The sequence below is a fragment of the Hyaloscypha bicolor genome, assembly GCF_002865645.1.
Source record: "Hyaloscypha bicolor E unplaced genomic scaffold K444scaffold_52, whole genome shotgun sequence".
Lineage (NCBI taxonomy): Eukaryota > Fungi > Ascomycota > Leotiomycetes > Helotiales > Hyaloscyphaceae > Hyaloscypha > Hyaloscypha bicolor.
The window spans coordinates 1,408,947-1,427,426 of record NW_020194554.1 but is presented as its reverse complement, the minus strand read 5'-3'; the positions used below and the strand labels follow the sequence as shown (position 1 = coordinate 1,427,426).

Below are 18,480 nucleotides of genomic sequence, written 5' to 3'. Positions count from 1 at the left end.
CCTTGTATACAATATCCCTTTTACTTCTCTACAGCCATATCCGTCCTTTCTCCCACTCCCAAATCCAAAAATGCAACGCTATCCAATGCCTCTATTTCCAACCTAGAAATCCTTGAAATGGTCATCCCACTTCCTCTTCAAGTCATCCGAGTAATGCTCCCGTCCCTCCTTCTCATCAGGATACATATCAAAGCACTGCGCATCCCCCGGATACCTTATAGGAGGGATTATCGGGCCTCGATATTTCCTGTAATAACAATCCTCCCAATTCACACCTTGGAAGAATGGGTGGTCTTTGACGCGCTGTGCACCGCCCGAGATGTTGCCTAATCGCTTCGAGCGGTCCACTGTGCAGAATTGGCGAATGATGTCTTTAGCCGGTTCGGAGATGGCTGGTTCGTTTGGAAAGTGGACTGGTTTGGAGACGATTCTGGGATGGTTAGCGAGGTAGGAAGCAAGAAAAAGGGGCTCACTGTTTATATATCTCAATGGGATTTTGGTTCCAGAAAGGAGGATATCCTGTTAGAAACTCGTATATCAAGATACCTAACGCCCACCAATCGACAGCTGTAGTATGGCCCTTGGATTGGATGACTTCAGGGGCAAGATACTCAGGTGTACCGCAAAGTGTGTACCTATTGCCCTCATTTAGAATCAAAGAATAGGAGATGGGGGGAGAGGGGACGAGGACGGGGGTTAATACGTCTCCCCTGAATTACAGTCAGTACAAGAGTCCTCACTGTCGCCCGAGTTCTTCCTCCGGAAGCTTTTCCTTCGCAGAAAAGACTGAGGCTTACTGTTTCCAAGCCGTTTCGCAAATCCGAAGTCTACTAATTTGATATGTCCTTCTGCATCTAGCAAGAGGTTTTCGGGTTTGAGATCTCGGTACGCAACGCCTTCGCGTTCGTGGAGAAATTCGAGGATGCAAACAATTTCGGCGGCGTAGAAGCGTGCGGTGTTTTCGTCGAATCGTTTGGCTTTGCGGAGGTAGGAGAATACTTCGCCGCCAGGGCAGTAATCAAGCTGGAAACTGTCAGTTTTGTCCTGGGTACCCAGGGCTATGCTGCCTGCCATACAAGCATATACAAAGAATCGTGGTCGGAGAAAGAGGTAATTAACGTGGTGATAAAAGGGTGCCCAGCAACATCCGCAAGAACTTGTCGCTCATGGTTAACATGATCAACCTGCTTCAGCTTGATTACTGTCAAGCAATTAGCACAGACCTCAACTCTTCTCCTACTCTGTAAACCTGCCTTCAACTTTCCGCAAGACTTTCAACGCGAATACCTTGTCCCGGTCCTCTGGCGCCGGATCAGCCAGTCTGACAAGCCACACCCGCGCAAATGTTCCTACAGCGCCGTAATCAGCATGCATCCAGCCTCCAGGAACCATCAATTGCACCAAGCATCACTCTCATCACACATCAGAAGTAGAAGTAGCACGCACCCGTTCCCAGCGTCCTCACGAGCTCGAAATCATGGACGGTCAAAGCCCTCGAGCTGCGCCCTAGCTCCTTGTTCCTAGGGGCTTGCGACACTTCTTCCGGCGGCAGAGGGTCGTGCTGCTCAGAGAAATGCGCCACGAACTGCTTCTCCTGCTCGGCGACCTCTTTTCTCTCTGTCGGGCTCATCGTCGTCTGCGAGTGTCGTGGCAGGTGGACATTGTGCAGAGCGCCCTGGGCTTCATGGAAGACATTCGACAACGTCCGATGCATCACGGCGCGGCGCGGCGGTGGGGGCAGAGTGGACGTGCTGATCAGGCCGTGGGCATTCTTGCTGGTACGACAAGGAATGGGAGAGGGGGGGGGGTTATGCGCGCGATGAGACGGGGCGATGTGCGATTGAGCAACGGGGCAGTGTTCAATTGAAGTTGTGGTCGCTCAATTGGAGATGGGATGAAAGAATGCCGAGGGGCGCTGGCGCTGGTGCTATTTCATCGATAGTGGGGTAGGAAGAGGAAGTGCAGAAAAGGGACTCTTCTGTCACTAAGCTCGTTGGGCGGCGTAAGGCGATTTATGACGTCGGCAGCGCATGCCGCGGGGAACGACGAGTGCGAGTGCGAGTGCGAGGAGTTGGTTGGTTTTGGGGGAACACAGGTTGGTTGCACAGAGCTTGAGGCGGCAGTGAGGAAGGGAGGATGTTCGGACGAAAATAAGAGCAAGAGCAAGAGCAAGAGCAAGAGTAGGTTGTTGTCACCTCTATCTATCTATGTTATGCTTTTCTTTTTTTCATCCCTGTGGGGCGGCTGGGGAAAAAAGCTGTGTTGTCTCGTGTATGTTTGACACCGCTCCCTCTCGATTTTCTCGTTTCATCCAATAAAGCCCCCCTTTCGGTTCGCAAAATAAGATTCACACGTGACTTCGGCGGCAACCGAAAATGTAAATGCCTCATACGGAGGTACAGCCCATAAAGACAGTAATAGCACTAGCAAGGGTTTCTTGCGCACGTACATTTTCCAATGTCGCTTTGCCAAAGTGAGTAAACAAAACAAGCCAAACGGGGGATTCAATACCTAATCAAGTCAAGTCCTTCGCCAGCCTAAGGGGTCCCTTGCTAGTGCTATTACTATCCCCCCCTTGAATACTTACAGTGGGTCCTGGGATAACACCACTCCTGCACTGAACAACTCAAGGGTGTATGGCCAATAGCGATTCTAGAGAGCAACTGATATTTCCTAGTTGGGGGTTATAAACGAGGGTTCAGGGTGGCGTTACTAAAGGGCCCACTGTAAGTATTCAAGGGGGGGAGAGTATCTTTATGGGCTGTACCTCCATAGTTCTTGCTGACGCAGCAGGGAGAAGGAGCTCAGGAGTTGGGCATTCTCAGCCGTTACTTCTTTTGGGAATATGTGGCCGCGAAATCATCAGCCCGATCTTCGATCGCCTTCGGCTTGACCCTCTTATGCCTGGACAAATTTGATAATTCGCGATTAATTGAGTCCGATGTAATATTCATTTACTTGCTAATCAGAATCGTGCTTCCTCACCAACCCTTCCATTTGAAGGTCGTAGTTCCAGGAGGTGCGAAAAATGTTCTGCCTTGACTCCAATGGATGCCTTAAAGGGGACCGTGGGGGGAGCCTCGGGAAAGGCCCCTTTCCTTCCGTCAAAATTCATTTTACTCGTTTAATCCTTTTGCTTCTGCTCCACGGCCATGAATAGTGAATATCTCCAAACGGATTTCAGAACCGAACAGGTCATCTCTGTCACCGCAAACTTATCGTCTGGCACTCTCTAGATATGAATCGCTCGGCGGGAGCTGAAGTCACCAATTATGTCTACACTCCTCTGTCGCAGCCTCGAGCCATCCGAGTCGCGACTGTCCTTCCGGGAGAAAGGACCGATCCCGTCCATATGTTGCTTCAGGAACACAACCTAGACGACGAGAATCTTCAGTATGAAGCCGTATCGTATTGCTGGGGCAGTGTTCATCGAACCTCGCAAGTCATTTGCGATAATCAAGCGATCATGGTGACAGAGAATCTCATCGCCGCTCTTTTGAGATTTCGAAATCCCACCGAGGAGCGAATCTTGTGGATAGATTCGATCTGTATCAATCAAAACGCCATCGATGAGAGGAACCACCAAGTCAAGCTTATGGGGAATGTTTACCAAACCGCAAGCCGAGTGCTCATCTGGCTGGGAGAAGAAGACGAAACTACGGAGCTTGCATACAGCTGTATACGAGCCTATTTTGAGTTGAAAGAGCCTAATATATGGCGGGAATTCGAGTCTACCTCGCGGAAAATACGGGGATCTGCTGCCTGGGACGAAAAGAATAAGACTCTATCAATGCTCAAGTACAATCCTGCCAAGATCGCGGCTGTTCAGGCCCTTATTGATAAGCCATGGTTCTCTCGAGCGTGGACGTTCCAAGAAGGCAGATTATCGCGCGAGACTCTCGTTGTGACGGGCTCATATGAGATACAAGGGCCATCAATATCGAAGATGGGGGATGGAATCGTGGCACTCTATTTTGAAGTAGACTTCTGCCTCTTTGGAGATGCTTTCCTTCACTCTGTGGCCCGTTTGTACTTCTTGTTCGGTCCCGAATTTACCATGTTGGATATCCCGAAGCCTGATTTTTGGAAGGCATTGAGTTTCCTGTTGACTATTAGAAGGGGCGCGGCGGCTCACGATCCGCGAGACGTTGTATACAGTTTGATTGGTATCGCCAGCCTAACCAGTGCCTTGGAAATCGAACCAGACTATGACACGTCTTGGGAAAGGCTGTATACTTCGTTAACGAAACAATTTATCAGTAAGTCAAGGCATCTCGGCCGGTTGGCGGCTGTTACGCAATGCACAGCGACCCAATTGTGCCTGCCAACCTGGGTCCCGGATTGGAGGCAGCCACCCTCTTCACCCCGAGTCAGCACGCTAGATCATCGCGACTTCCCTCGCAAATACTATGCTTCAGGATCATCGTGAGTTGCTATTTCCCACAACGACGACCCATCAAGGCTTCAACTCCGAGGACTGAGATGTGACGAAGTCGGTCGTATCAGTCTTTCCAAGGTGGAAATCAACGACTTTCTCACCCGCAATCATCTATGGTCGGCGAACATTCTCTACGACGAACTGACAAGCTTCATGACTTCTGGAGGTCTCCTTGGATTCGGTCCACGCCATCTCAGAGTCGGTGATCACATTTTCGTCTTCCTTGGCAGAGAAATCCCACATCTTCTAAGAAAGACGGAGGCTGGGACTGAATATGCTTTTGTGGGAGAGTGTCATGTTGATGGCTTTATGAAAGGCGAAGCGCTTCTCAAAGCTAGGAAGATGGCAGACCCTAGCTACGATCTTCGAGACACCGAATGGCTGGATCATCTGCATGAGGGGGAGATACTGTTCCCGACCGAGGAGGTGGTGCTTAGATGAAAGCGTTGTCACTGGATGCGGGTGTTCTGTTCTAAGGTCGAGCCCCCTTTCCCTTTCCGCTCGCTCAGCGAGAGAGCGAGCAAAAGAGAAGAAACTGCCAAAAAAAAAGCTGCAAAACATGCGAAGGCGCCTGGATCAGAAGAAAAGAAGGATCCCAGTCCCTCAAAATAGCAAAATATCATATGAGGATTTTACTCCTTATCTCACATTGCATGCTCGACCCGCAACTCTAGCGCAAGTGTTTGCCCATGATAGAAATGTGCCCCCGTAATACGTAAGTGGAGGTTTGAGATCGAGCCTACCACATCATGTCAATGATCGCTGACAGCAAAATCTGAGTCGCCTGACGTGAGGGAGTAGTTGGAAATCACCTTGAGACGAGCGTGTGGTCGCAGTTGAATTTGGGCCATTAGAATGAGAGTAGCGTAGAGGAAGTGTTTACTGAGGCCCACAGCTAGCTAGCGGACAAATCCGAGAAGCGAAAAGTGATTTTCTGATTTTCTGATTTTCGCACTGGCGCCCCGCACACCCCCCTCCTCCCCAAGGCAGAATTCCTAATTAGGGATATAGCACCCACACGTGACTTTCGGCTTGGATAACGCAATAATAGTAAGGCTACTTGCTTATCTAATTAATGAAGTGAGAGCCTATACTACTGCGTAAAATCGTACCAAAATTAGGCCGGATAGTATAATATAAAATTAAATATTTATTATAAATTACTATAATTAGGTAATTATAGGCTATAAGCCCTTCTAGAATAATACTATTAATAGGGTCTAATAACTTCCTTAATATTCCCGAGATTAGAAATAAGAAAATTAAACTATTAAAATAACTAAGAAGCTAGCTAATTACTTTTTTTTAGTAATTAATTAATAAAATTATATAGGGATAATATTACTTGAGTTTTTTAGTACTTATATTACTAGAAAATATGTTATAATAGTAAAGTATACCCTAAACTTAACTCCTATTAAAATAACTTAGTAGATTTTATTAAAATAATATTATAACTTTTAATAAATCTATTACTATATTATAAAGCTATTACTAAATAGGCTTATATAAATATTAATTAAGAAGAAATTACAAATAGATTAAAAGATTTATATAGAATCTTAGTTAATTTATATATAGTCTAATAGTAATTATAAGAATAGAATATCTAAATATATATTTAAATAATAAATATATCTTTTCTTTATATATAGATTATAATCTTATATTATCTGGGAAATATAAATAAGAAAATACTTGAGAATCTTAAGAATTGCAATTATATAGCTTTAATTACTAGAGTTATCCGTATATATAAGAAGCTTAGTCTTATTTACTATATAACTATAATAGATAGATAAGTAGTAAATAAGTAATTATTTATAATACTATAGAATAAGCTAAATAATAGGCGAGTTATAAGTTATAAATAGTAGTATTTATATATATATTTCCGTTAATAAGGTTTACTAGTAACCTAATTAGTTTTTTTATATTTTATTATTTTGCTTTAGCTTAGAAGGTTAGGGCCTTATTTACTAATATATTTTATTATTTATAGGGAAAGCTTATATATAATATTATAATTCCTAAATCCCGAGGTATATTATATTATAAATATAATAAATATAGTTTAAGAAAAAAAAATATATTATACCTAGACCGGACTAGATTTAGTTAATTAATAAATATAATAAGCTATTACTATTTGGAATTAAGATATATATTTATATTAATATTTATTTATATAATATTATCTAAATATATATTAGAATCTCTAATTAGATTACTTATTTAGTTATATAATAGTATTTTTAGATTTGTACTTAAATAGGCTATTACCCTTATTTCTTTAGGGCTAATTAAGGCTCTAAATTCCCCTTTATTACTAAAGTATACTTTATATTTTTGCAGATAACTAATTTATTAATTATATATATAAAGAACTACTTTATTTCTGGGAAAAGTACCGAGAATTAGTAAGTTAAATCCTAGTAATAGGAGCTTTAGAAGAGCTAGCTATACTAGTAATATATAAGTAATTTTGTTTCTCTATATCTATCTCTTATTCTTTCTATTATTAGGAGGAAGTATTAAGTACTAATAATTATATTACTTTTTATTAAGGCTATTAAATCTAGTATTATAGTACCGGATTATATAACTAATTCTAATTAGTATATATAGAACTATTTTTAGGAACTGGCCTATACCAGAAGTTATAATTACTAATACTTATAGGACTGGATTATTTTACTAGTACTTTATATATAACGGATCCAAAATAAGATATATAGGTTTATAAACTTATAAAATATCTATAGGATTAGAAAAGACAGATCTAGGCCTAATATAGTAGCCGGTAAGCTATTTAGACTATATATAAGGCCCCTAGGCAAAGTATAGTACTAGGATTACCCTATAAATATAAAGCTTTATAATATAATTCTTAATAATTACTTAGTTTAGGGTAAGTAATATAACCTTATATAGCTTTATATAAATAGTTTACTTATATACTAATATAGATATTAATGAGTTTCTACTAAGAGAAATACTATAATATATATAGGGTCGCACGTGACTTAAGGGCATATAATGAACCTCGGATATTATAGGTATTAATTAGGGAGATTAGTAGCCCTTTAATATTCTAACTAATTACTATTTATATTATATATATTAGGCTTATAAATTACTAATTATATATATACTATTAGGGCTTCCTATTTAGAAGGAGCTTCCTTAGACCTTATAAGAGAGATAGAAATTAGTTCTATATTAAATTTAATACTATAGTTTTATAATATACTAATTTATTCTATTATCTTATTATTTACTAATAAATACTTTATAAATACTAGAATAGTATTATTAGAAGCTTATATCTTATAATATAAATATAACTAATATTTATATAAGAGATACTAATAGAAATAGTAACTAATTATATATTTAAGCTTACTACTAGCTTTAATATATAGTCCGGATATATATAGCCTCAGGATAGCTACTAATATTAGGAGAGTTCGAGAAGCTAACTAGTAAATATAATATTACTATTATATAAAATAGGATTCTTAAGTAAGTTATTCTAATAAATATAAAATATATAAATAATATATAGGCCAGAAAAATACCTATATAGTTCCTAATAATCCAGGACTTTATCCAGAAATGGCCCTTTATTAATAATACTTCTAATAATATAAAGTAATTAAATAAGCTAGTTATAAAATAACTAGATATATTAAGATAAGTATTATTTATTATTAAATATATTATTTTCGAAATCCCTTTCTTATTTTTAAAAGTAGTACTAATAAAATTATTAAGTTTATTTATTATATAAATATTTTATATTCTTAAATTCTTATTTTTTAAAATAGTATTATTATTTCTTAAAACCTGCCCTAATATTATATATCCTATAGCTAAATATTAGTATAATAATATCTAATATTATAAGTTCTATTAATTTACTAATAATAAATATAATATAGAGGCTACTATTTTATTTATCTAAAATAGTAATACTAGTAAACTTAAACCTTATAGCTTTGGAATTCCGTCTATATTTACTTTTTTTTTTATACCTGAAATACTTTAGATTTCTAGCTTTTCTTAATATCTTTATCTTATATCTTTTTTTCTAGAAATATTTATTATATCTATTTCTCTAGTTATTATTATTATATAGCTATTAGGTACTAATTCTATTTTACCCTAGGCTTTTCTTGCTCTAATAGCCCTATAACTATTTCCTTTTATATTTCCTTTTATTATAAGCTATATTACTTAATCTAACTACTTTTCTAGTAATACTTATATTATTATATAAGCTTAATAGGTTATAAATGCGAGAATTACTTAGGCTATTACCTAGGCTATAGCTTCTTATACTAGTAATAAGCTACCTAAAGCCCTTTAAGGTCTTATAAATTAAAATATAGCCGGATCTAGTTTTATGAAATTATAGATTATAGTTTTATAGCTAGTTCTCTATAAGTAGGTATTTAATAATATAAAGAATTAGAGAGCTAAGTAAAGAACTATCTAATTTTCTAAAGAAGTTAGTAGTAAGTTTTCTTCTATTTCTTTTACTAGATTCTCTATATAAATTCTAATAAATATTTTTTAATAAATAGCTTTTAATTTAAAATAAATAATTAAGTCTTTTTTATTCTTTCTAATATAGTTTCTTAGTAATTACTTTCTTATTTCTCTTTTTATATTAGTAAACCTATTTACTATTATTAATTTATTAATAATACGAATAAACTAGTATTCTATACTAGTTCTAATAGTAAAAAAGCCCAGGAACTTATAATCTTACTAAGTTTTATTTAAATTATTTTTAATTTTTCTTACTATAGTATATATCTAGATCCTAAGAATATCTAAATAATTTTCCTTATTTTATACTAGAATAAGACTTTATATAAAGATATTTGTCTTAAAATTACTTATAAAGAGTTAGAAAATACTCAGAAAAAGACTTTATATAAAGATCTTTATTTTAAAGTTACTTATAAAGAACTAGAAAATATTTAGAAAGTATAATAACTTAAGAAAATTAAATAATAAACTAAAGAGGCCCAGAGAGCTTAGGAAAGTATTACCTACTAATATAGGTATAAGACTTTAAGAGTAAAAAAAGATCTAATAAACTAGTAAGTAAATAAAGATATATATATAATTCTTTTCTTTAATTCTGGCTTTTATTTTTTATTTCTTTTATAGACTCTTTTTTGTTTTTAGGTTTAATTAACTTATATATACTAGAATTCTTTTTTATTTACTAATCTCTAGAAGCCGCAAAATAATATAGAAAGTATTATTAAAAGTATTACTAAAGCTAATCCTAATAATAATAATAATAATAATAATAATAGTAATAGGCTATTAGATTTTCCTTTAATTTTACTATTTTTTTCTCTAGTAAAGGGAACTATAATTAATCTTATAAACTATATAAGTATTATTCTATAATAATAAGTATATTAAAAATATAAATATATTATTTTTTTTTCTTATTAGATATAGAGAATTAATAGATATAATATCTTTAGCTTTATAAGTAAAACCCAAGATACCCGGGCTATTACTAATACTTTACCTATTGCCCCGGATAGAAATCTAACTATTATTATTAAATTTCCTAGGCTAATTAATCTTACTTCTCCTAAATAAATCCATTATATAAGGTCTAATAAATTATATATAAATATTTATTAAGGTTAAGGTAATTAAAAAAAAATAGGCCTAATATCTAATATACTTTTTCTTATATTTTATAATTAGCTTAGTACTATTTTGGGTTTTATTTCCTTATAAATATATATATATTTGGAATTTATAATTAATACTTTAAAGTAATACTCTTTAATTAGTTCTTATATAATTTAAAAGTCAGGCTACTAAATTTAATACTTTTATAATATTTAAATTTACCTAAATTTATAAAGTCTTATAATTATTAGAGCCTTTATAATTCTTTATCTTTTGAGTTTAATATCTAAATAATATTATATACTTTACTTTTAGTATAGAGGAGGCTCCTAAAAGTCTAGGGTTATAAAGAGATTTTTATATTAAGGATATATTAAGAATATATTATATTATAATAATAAAATTATAGGTATTTATATATAAATATATAATATATTAGACTAGCTATATTAAAAATCATACTATATCTATATATAAAGTTACTAATTACTTTATATTAATACTAGACTCGTATAATTACATGACTTTATATAATTAGCTAGCTATAGAAAAGCCCTAAAGCCCGAAACTTATAAAGAGTCTTAAGGGCTTTAGGGCTTTCGAATTATTACTAGTACCTAGTACTTTTTAGGAAAAAAGTATAATATATTTTATAATAGATAACCTATTATAAACTATTTAATTTTTAAGTTAAGCAGGAAATCTAAGGGCCAGACTTATAATTCAAGTCTTATTAAGGTTATTAAAGTCTTTATTAGCTAGTACTATAGATTTAATAAAAATATTACAGAAATCTTATAGGTTCTATTTTAATTTATCTAGAAAATATATATAGTATATTTCCTTATTTATTCTAATATTTATATATAATTCCTAAAAGCTAAACTATTACCTAAAAAAGAAGTAAGAAGGCTAGACTAATATCTTTAAAAACTAAGGCCTTAATAAGTTTATCTAGAAAAGCTTACTAATTCTTCTAAAAATAACTCAAGAAAAGTTTAAGTTTATTATATATTATAACTTATATAACCAGGAATAGGAACTACTCTAATAGGCTAGAAAGAGTTTCTTATATAACTTATTTATATAACTAGGGATAGGAACTTGAGTTTATTATATGAAATTACTTATATATAGAGACTCCTGCTATAAACTTCTTATTTAAATTAATTAGTTAAACCTATTTTTAATACTAAGTTTTTATTAAGGCAATTTCCTATTCTTAGAAACTTTAGATAGAATAACTAATAAGTTTCTTAGCTATTAGCTAAGATTTATTAGCTAGAAAATCTATAAATAGTAAATAAGATTATAAAATAGAATTCTTCTAATTATAATACTAAAACGTTTTATTATAATATAAAGTAATTAGATATAGAAACCCTATTAAATATAATATATCTTAAATTATAAGTTTGTAAAATAAGTATAGGGAATCTTAGTACTTAACTAGTATTATAGTCTAGCCTAAAGGTACTTACTATTTTTTATATCTAATTTAATAGAAATAAGAAATGCCTATACTTTAATTTAAGGGATAATTAGGACTTTTATATAAATTTAGGGTAGTAGTTTATTTTATAGAGAAAGAATAAACCAGAAATATTTATACTATATTAATTTTTAGGAAAGATTATAGTAAATACTATAATTCCTAGAATACTTTTAAGAAAGCTTTCCTAAACTAAAGTAGGCTAGTTTATAATTCTAAAAGATTTATAAAAATCTTATATATCTGAGAATATAAGTATTTAAGATAAATATTATTTAAGTCCTAACTTATAATAAAAGAAAAATAAAATATATAAAATAAAATATATAAAGTAAAAATAAAATAAAATATCCGGATATTTAATAAATAGAAAGCCTAATTATAAGTTATAAGAACTAGTACTAACTAGGTATATATATAATAATATTAAAAAAGAGATAAGATAAGGAGAACTAAAAAGTAAATTAGTATATATTTTATAAAAGTAAATAAGAAGATATCTAAATAGCCTAAAAGCAAGAAGTATATATTAAAGAAATTGAGATTAGAGAGAGAAAGGCTATTTCCTATAAGAATAAGTTAGTATATATTTTAAGATAAAGAATAGAAGTACTTAATAGTAGCCCGAAGGCTTTTATAAGTATTAAAAAAAGAAAGGAAATATTAAAGTTTAGAGAGATCTAAATAGAAATTAGCCTCTTTTTTAGAAATTTGAGAGAAAATATTTCTAAAGGGCCTAAAGATATAAGAGATATTAGAAAAGAAGAGAAAAAAATATTAGAAAAAGAAAAAAAAGATCTAAAATTTAGCTTTCTAAGAAATAAATAAATTAAAGACTTATAATATAAGAGTTCTAGATAAAAATAACCCGGAAATAGTAATTAGGTACTAGTTTTTAGTATTATTAATAGAAGTATTAAAAAAAAAGGAATTTAGAAAAGGAATTTAAAGGAGTTTAGAGAAAGAGAGAAAGGTTATAAGGCAGTTAGATACTAGCTCTTGGTATTAATAGAAGAAGTATTAAAGAAGAAAGAATTTAAAAAAGGAATTTGGAAAAGAAATAAGAAAAAGAAATAAAAAGAAATAAGGAAAAGGAAAAAAAGGTTATAAGGTAATTAGATACTAGTTTTTAGTATTAATAGAAATATTAATAAAGGTATTAATAAAGATATTAATAAAGAAGGTATTAATAAAGGGCAAAAGCTTTTAGTATTAATAGTAAAATCGAAAAAATATAGAAAAAAAATAGAGGTTTTAAAATAAAAATAAAATAAAGTTACTAGTATAAAATAATTATATTATTATATAATTCTATATTTACTTTTATTATTTATTAAGAATATATATCTTTTAGGAGAAAGTATTATTTAGAATTCTTAAGCCTTTCTAATTTAATAATTATATATTTGAAAAATAAGAAATAAATATAATTATATATACTAGAATAAGGGAATTCTTCTTATTTAAAAATTATAATTATAATATTACTAAATATAAAAATATAGAAGTTTATATAATAAGCTATATATAGAGATTTAAGGAGATTTAAATTACCTCGAATTATTTATAATTAGTAAAATAAATTAGCTAATTATATAAGTCGAGTATAGTTTAATTATTATTAGTATATTTTAGTTTTTATAAGTTAATAAGAGAAAGAATATTTTTATTTTTATTTTTATAATTATAATACCTAAAATTATAATTTTTTTAATATTTAAATATACTTAATCTAGGGCTATTAAATACTAATATTTCTATTTTTAGGTATTATTTATTATAAATTTATTTGGATTTAAATAATTATATTAAATATATATCTTTATATTCTAAAAATAAATAATAAAAATATAGCTATACTAGCTTTAATCTTAGCCTTAACCTTAATCTTAATCTCTTTCCGAAAATAACTTTAATTCCGATATATAATACTATTATTAAAGCTTTCCTTCTATTAAAGATATACAAATATAGCTTTAGGAATAGCTCTAGTAAAAGCGGGTGGGGGGGGGGTGTGGAGTGATTTTTTTTTTTTCATGTCGTATATGCGGAATAAGAGCTGATGAGGATTGGGGGGGAATCGAACGCACCAGGCATTCCGTTTAGGGTACCTAATGCTCCGTGTAGAGGTAGAGGGAATGAGAGATATAGGAGGCATGATGGATATAATGAGCTTAATAGATATAGAGGAAATAAGGGAAAAGGAGATCATAGGAATGGGAGGAGATGATATTAGAGGAAGGGATAATGGAAGATTAGAATATAGACAGAAATATGAGCGAAAAATATAGAATATCCATCAGCTCCGAAATCATATTTCCCAAAACGTCTATGCCTCGTTCCGAAAGATCTAAATCATCCTAATCATAATTCAATTATTTTTTATATCTGAAATGATAATAATAATATAGATATTAAATATATTCATGATAATTTAAGCGGAAAATATTGATATATCATAAATTTTTCCGGGGAATCAAAGAAGAATAATGATATTCATCATATTCGAATTCTCTTAAGCCAAGGCGTTCATATATGATTCGAACGGAGATCTAAACGAAATAGAAAGAGATTAAGGAAATCGAAGGACGGGATCATATCGAGATAGAGAGATTGAAATCGGAATAATAATTAAGCGAAATAATGAAATCATCATAATAATCTATTATATTCTTCTAATTTCATAATAATGCCTTCTCCTTTTCTTCTTTCTCCTTCAATATATATTCTTCCTTCAATTCTCGAAAATCAGAAAATCAGAAAATCACTTTTCGCTTCTCGGATTTGTCCGCTAGCCCGCTAATGGCCTCGGTAGTGTGGGCGCTTTCGAGGCTAGTTGTGAAGAAGTCGGTGCTCTTGCAAAGATAGGGGTAGCGAGGCAGGGGTAAGCCTCACGGATCGAAGTACGGGTCTGCTTCTGGCCGTAAAGTGGATCTCGTTCACTCACCTGACTCGAGGCTATCTTTCTCTCAACTCCATCTCCAAATTCTTGGGATTGTTATGCTTGGCAGCTCGAATATTTGTTTTTCCTTAGATAAAGCAGGTGAGACATTGACCCGCTTTTAGCGGTGGAAGGTGCATAAGTTCGTCAGCCTCACACTGTTGACCTTCATTCTCTGATCTCTCTCTATGTTTCCTTGACTGCTCAGGTCTACGTTCAGCGTTTTCTCTCCTTTCTGCTCACGCTTTCAGCAGTTCTTTTGCGGCTCGATTATGAACGTGTAGTCCTAACGGGGGTCCCAAACGTCACATCATGTCCTCATATGACATCTCGGCGCTCCGGGCCGCACTCAATGCGGGGTCAAGCTCCAGAAGACCCCGCGTTAAAAACAACGAAGCGATCAAGAAGATCCTAGATCAATGGAACATCCCTGACGGCATTGCAGACACTGTATCTAAGAACGAGCTTTGCTACTGGGAGCAGTCGGAAGTTCACCAAGTCTTCGCAAAGCTAGACACCACTCCCGCAGGCATCAAACGTGGACTCCGTTCTTTCGAAGATGATATCTCAAAGTCCCAAATTCCTCTCCCTGACGCCGATCTGCTCAAACCTGATGTCAAGCTTATGTTACAGTCCGTTGAGAAGCGTGCTGCTCTCTGTGTCAACGAAGCCGGCGAGTTTTCTCTGAGAGATAATGACTATGTTGCTATGTCACATGTTTGGATCGAAGGAGTCGGTGCGGATCTGGACAACCGGGGATTGCCTCGCCGTCTCATCAAGAGTATTTTCTCACGGATCCGCTCGCTCAACACCGAGTGGATATGGCTTGACAGCCTCGCAATCCCAGGAGGCGTGGAGGCGCTCACGCTGCATGAAGAAGAGCTCAAAGTGAGCTTGATCAATTGCCTCGCCGACGTTTATCGGAAGGCTAAAGCGGTGGTGATCCTTGATGCTTTGGTCTTGAGATTGCGGTCGGTTGACCCTGCGGATGTGGGCGTCATCCTCCGTTGTGGCGGCAAGTTTCTTGCACTCGTCAATTGAGCAGATACTAACACTTCAAAGCATGGATGACACGCATGTGGACTTACCAGGAGATTAAGTTAACAGAACACGCCCTTGTGGTAACGAAAGAAGGCCCAGTCAGCTGGAAAGAGATGGTAACAACACTTCAAGAACGCGCCGAGCGTGATTCAGGGGAGGTGCAAATTCCCCCGCATGATAAGTATTCATGTCTCCACCTTACCTTTGGTCGACTTCAAAACCACAGAAAGCTTGGTGTCTCGTTACCAGACCTGGCACTAGGATGTGGGTATCGTAACGCCGGATGTCATCTCGACCATGCGCGGGCATTATTCCCCACGATGGGCTTAACCTGGAAGATGAATTATGATATCGCAGAAGCCATGAAACAAGTCTATCTTTCACAGAAGGAACACGCAACTCGGCTCGTGCTATATCACGGGCCTCCAAGACACTTCTGGCCTGGTTGGGCCCCGGCAACTTTCAGCGATCTGAAAGATGTCGTTGTTCTCGAAGAAAGTGCTTGGATGAGACGAGGGCTCAAACGAAGATGGTTTACATCTAAGGTCAGAAGAATCATACCGAGTAAACCAGGCGCTTTGATCCTGGCAACCGAAAACCTGGACGGCTCAGAGTCACTAAACGGTTGCTACATCAGCAAACACGAGAACCCTAAGAGCATTACAGAATTTGAGAATTCTGTCAGTGAAGGAACTGCGTACCTCCTATCCGATGACCCACTGATCCCGAAAAAGCCATTTGCGATTGTTGGATTGTTGGTTGAGCAGTTCAAAGAAGCGAAAGATATGGAAGCCTGGGTATGCATGACGGTCGCTGTATTCGATACTGAGCCAACATACAAGGCAGAACCAGATACATGGCTTCTTCTGCACGAGAACCCTGTGTCTGACCATTGTATGAGCGGTAAAGGTCATTCGGAGCTCAACTATATGATCGAGTTCAGCGAGAAAACAGAAGGTTCTGCCGAAGCTGGGGAGACGGAACTCCATTTTGCGGCCAGAGCTGGGAATGAAGTCAAGTTTAGCCAATTACTGCTCAGAGGCGGGACAGATGTCAATACCTGCGATGATAGAGGCTGGACACCGCTACATAGCGCTGCATCTGCTGGCCAAGACAAGCTCGTCAAGTTACTCGCTGACGCCGGCGCCGAGGTGAACACATTCGACAGAGAAGGGCGAAGTGCTCTCGTCCTAGCCGCGGATAATGGTCATGTCGACTCGATACTGGCGCTCTTCGAGGCAGGTGCAGATGTGAATCTCTCTAATCCTAGAGGATGGTCTCCTCTGAACACTGCAGCACTATCAAAGCAAATCGAGGCAATCCGCCTCCTCTTGGCACTTGGAGCCAACCCATCAGAACCAGATGCCGGAGGCTGGACTGCGCTTCTGTTCGCCGTCACTGGGACAGGGGCCACAGGTAGAGAGGTGCTTGATGCACTCTTGGAAGGCGGTGCAGATCCGACGATTGCGGGCTCCAGCGGACTCGCCCCTCTGGAAGCTGCTGCTCGAGGTAGCAATGATTATGCCATCAAGAGGCTCATTGAATGTGGTGCAAATCCGAATAAGGTCCCTCCTAGTGGACAGACCCCTTTATTCTTCGCAATCCAGGAGCAGAGTGAGGAATGTGTAAGGGCTCTACTCTCAAAAGACGCTAATGTCAACGTTCGTTTTAAAGGAGACTGGACACCACTGCTTTGCGCAGCAGAAACTGGCAATATCGACATACTGAAACTGCTTAGAGCAGCTGAAGCTCGAGTGGATGATGTGTGTATGCCGGAGAAATGGTCGCTATTGCATATTGCTGCGAAGGAGGGCCATCGCGTCGCAGTGAGGTGGCTGCTTGAACAAGGTGTGGATAAGGGAAGAAAGGACACAGAAGGCAAGACTGCTCTGGAGCTTGCTGAAGCTGCTGGCCATCAAACCGTTGCATCTATTCTTCGGAAAGCATAGGGAGATAATAATCAATGTGATAGAGTTTCGATCGGAGAGCGGTATGAAATAGAACACCTCTCGTGTCAGCCTTGGTTTTGGTGGTGAAGCAAAACAGAGAGAGTGAAGAGGTCAGCCTGCTCAGAATGAGGACAAGGCATGACTTACCTAGATGGGGAGAATTGATGTGATAAACGCTCAGCCACCTATATTAATACACGAAAGTCACTCTTTCTCGTTGGAGTCGATACCGGTACCTACCTGAAAACCACGGAATTGCAACCACGTGACTTCACCAGTATGATTCCGCCGTTTCCATTTGCATCCATGTTCCTTTTCGTTTCTCCATCGCCACTTTATCTTCTTCATAAGGTATTCACTGTATCTTTTCACCTCATCTACTTAGTGCCAGGCCTGTGAATCCCCGGAAGCTGTAGCTCGGCTATTCTAAGCGACCCCTGGGTCATATTTGGTACCGCATTTTGGCTATTCATATCTGGACCGACAAGTACTTCGCTCACCTTACCTATACTTCTATCTAAGCACCACCCCTTTCTCACATCTCAGAGAAGCCGTGCCTTTATTCAAACACTCTCAGGTACATTCTCCGATTTCAAATGAATGGCCCTCGTCCGTACAATCAAATACCGAATCTCAGATACAATTCCTGCCTCCTGCCTGCTGCCTGCTCCAATAATTTACATCACGGATGGCCAGGTGTTGGCAAACATACTGCCCTGAAAGCGCTCGAGAAGCACTTAGATGGAAAAGGTCTAGTTGTAAGTTCAACAATCTGTCCCTAAAGATCGATCCGGTCCGTCCTTTCTGGGTAAATTTTAATGTACCCGACCTTTTGACGTTCAACTAGTTGTGGAACATCTAACTAGTGTGAAGGCCAATTCGAGAATACACGTACACCTACTAAATAAAATAAATACCAGGTCCACAACGACAAACATATCGACCT

General features: G+C 36.0%; 4 protein-coding genes across 4 annotated transcripts; 3 read left to right on the top strand and 1 right to left on the bottom strand.

The window, feature by feature from the left end:
* Window positions 1–102: 102 nt before the first annotated feature.
* Window positions 103–1,630, bottom strand: K444DRAFT_641619 (camp-dependent protein kinase A; the record flags this gene model as incomplete). Its single annotated transcript, XM_024884646.1, has 6 exons — window positions 103–430; window positions 474–635; window positions 788–1,023; window positions 1,077–1,201; window positions 1,254–1,349; window positions 1,447–1,630. 6 exons carry the CDS (start codon window positions 1,628–1,630, stop codon window positions 103–105), a joined length of 1,131 nt encoding a protein of 376 aa, XP_024740301.1.
* Window positions 1,631–3,262: 1,632 nt separating this feature from the next.
* Window positions 3,263–3,949, top strand: K444DRAFT_488415 (uncharacterized protein; the record flags this gene model as incomplete). Its single annotated transcript, XM_024873165.1, has 1 exon — window positions 3,263–3,949. A coding segment is annotated over one exon (687 nt), but the record flags the coding sequence as incomplete, so codon positions are not given.
* Window positions 3,950–4,591: 642 nt separating this feature from the next.
* K444DRAFT_523033 (uncharacterized protein) lies at window positions 4,592–4,879 on the top strand (the record flags this gene model as incomplete). The annotated part of the gene is made up of 1 exon (XM_024874252.1): window positions 4,592–4,879. The coding sequence occupies one exon, from the start codon at window positions 4,592–4,594 to the stop codon at window positions 4,877–4,879; it is 288 nt and encodes a 95-aa protein (XP_024740299.1).
* A 9,591-nt stretch (window positions 4,880–14,470) lies between these two features.
* Window positions 14,471–16,716, top strand: K444DRAFT_335669 (uncharacterized protein). The gene is made up of 4 exons (XM_024871983.1): window positions 14,471–14,646; window positions 14,799–15,559; window positions 15,607–16,382; window positions 16,432–16,716. Exons 2-4 carry the CDS (start codon window positions 14,857–14,859, stop codon window positions 16,483–16,485), a joined length of 1,533 nt encoding a protein of 510 aa, XP_024740298.1. The 5' UTR covers window positions 14,471–14,646; window positions 14,799–14,856; the 3' UTR covers window positions 16,486–16,716.
* Window positions 16,717–18,480: the final 1,764 nt, after the last annotated feature.

What these genes read in the sequence shown, in the direction of transcription:
- K444DRAFT_335669 (XM_024871983.1), top strand. Translation starts at nt 14,857, where the DNA reads ATGTCCTCATATGACATCTCGGCGCTCCGGGCCGCACTCAATGCGGGG. An exon ending in CGTCATCCTCCGTTGTGGCG is followed by an intron (nt 15,560 to 15,606) that starts GCAAGTTTCTTG and finishes AACACTTCAAAG; the next exon opens with CATGGATGACACGCATGTGG. An exon ending in CGAAAGATATGGAAGCCTGG is followed by an intron (nt 16,383 to 16,431) that starts GTATGCATGACG and finishes CATACAAGGCAG; the next exon opens with AACCAGATACATGGCTTCTT.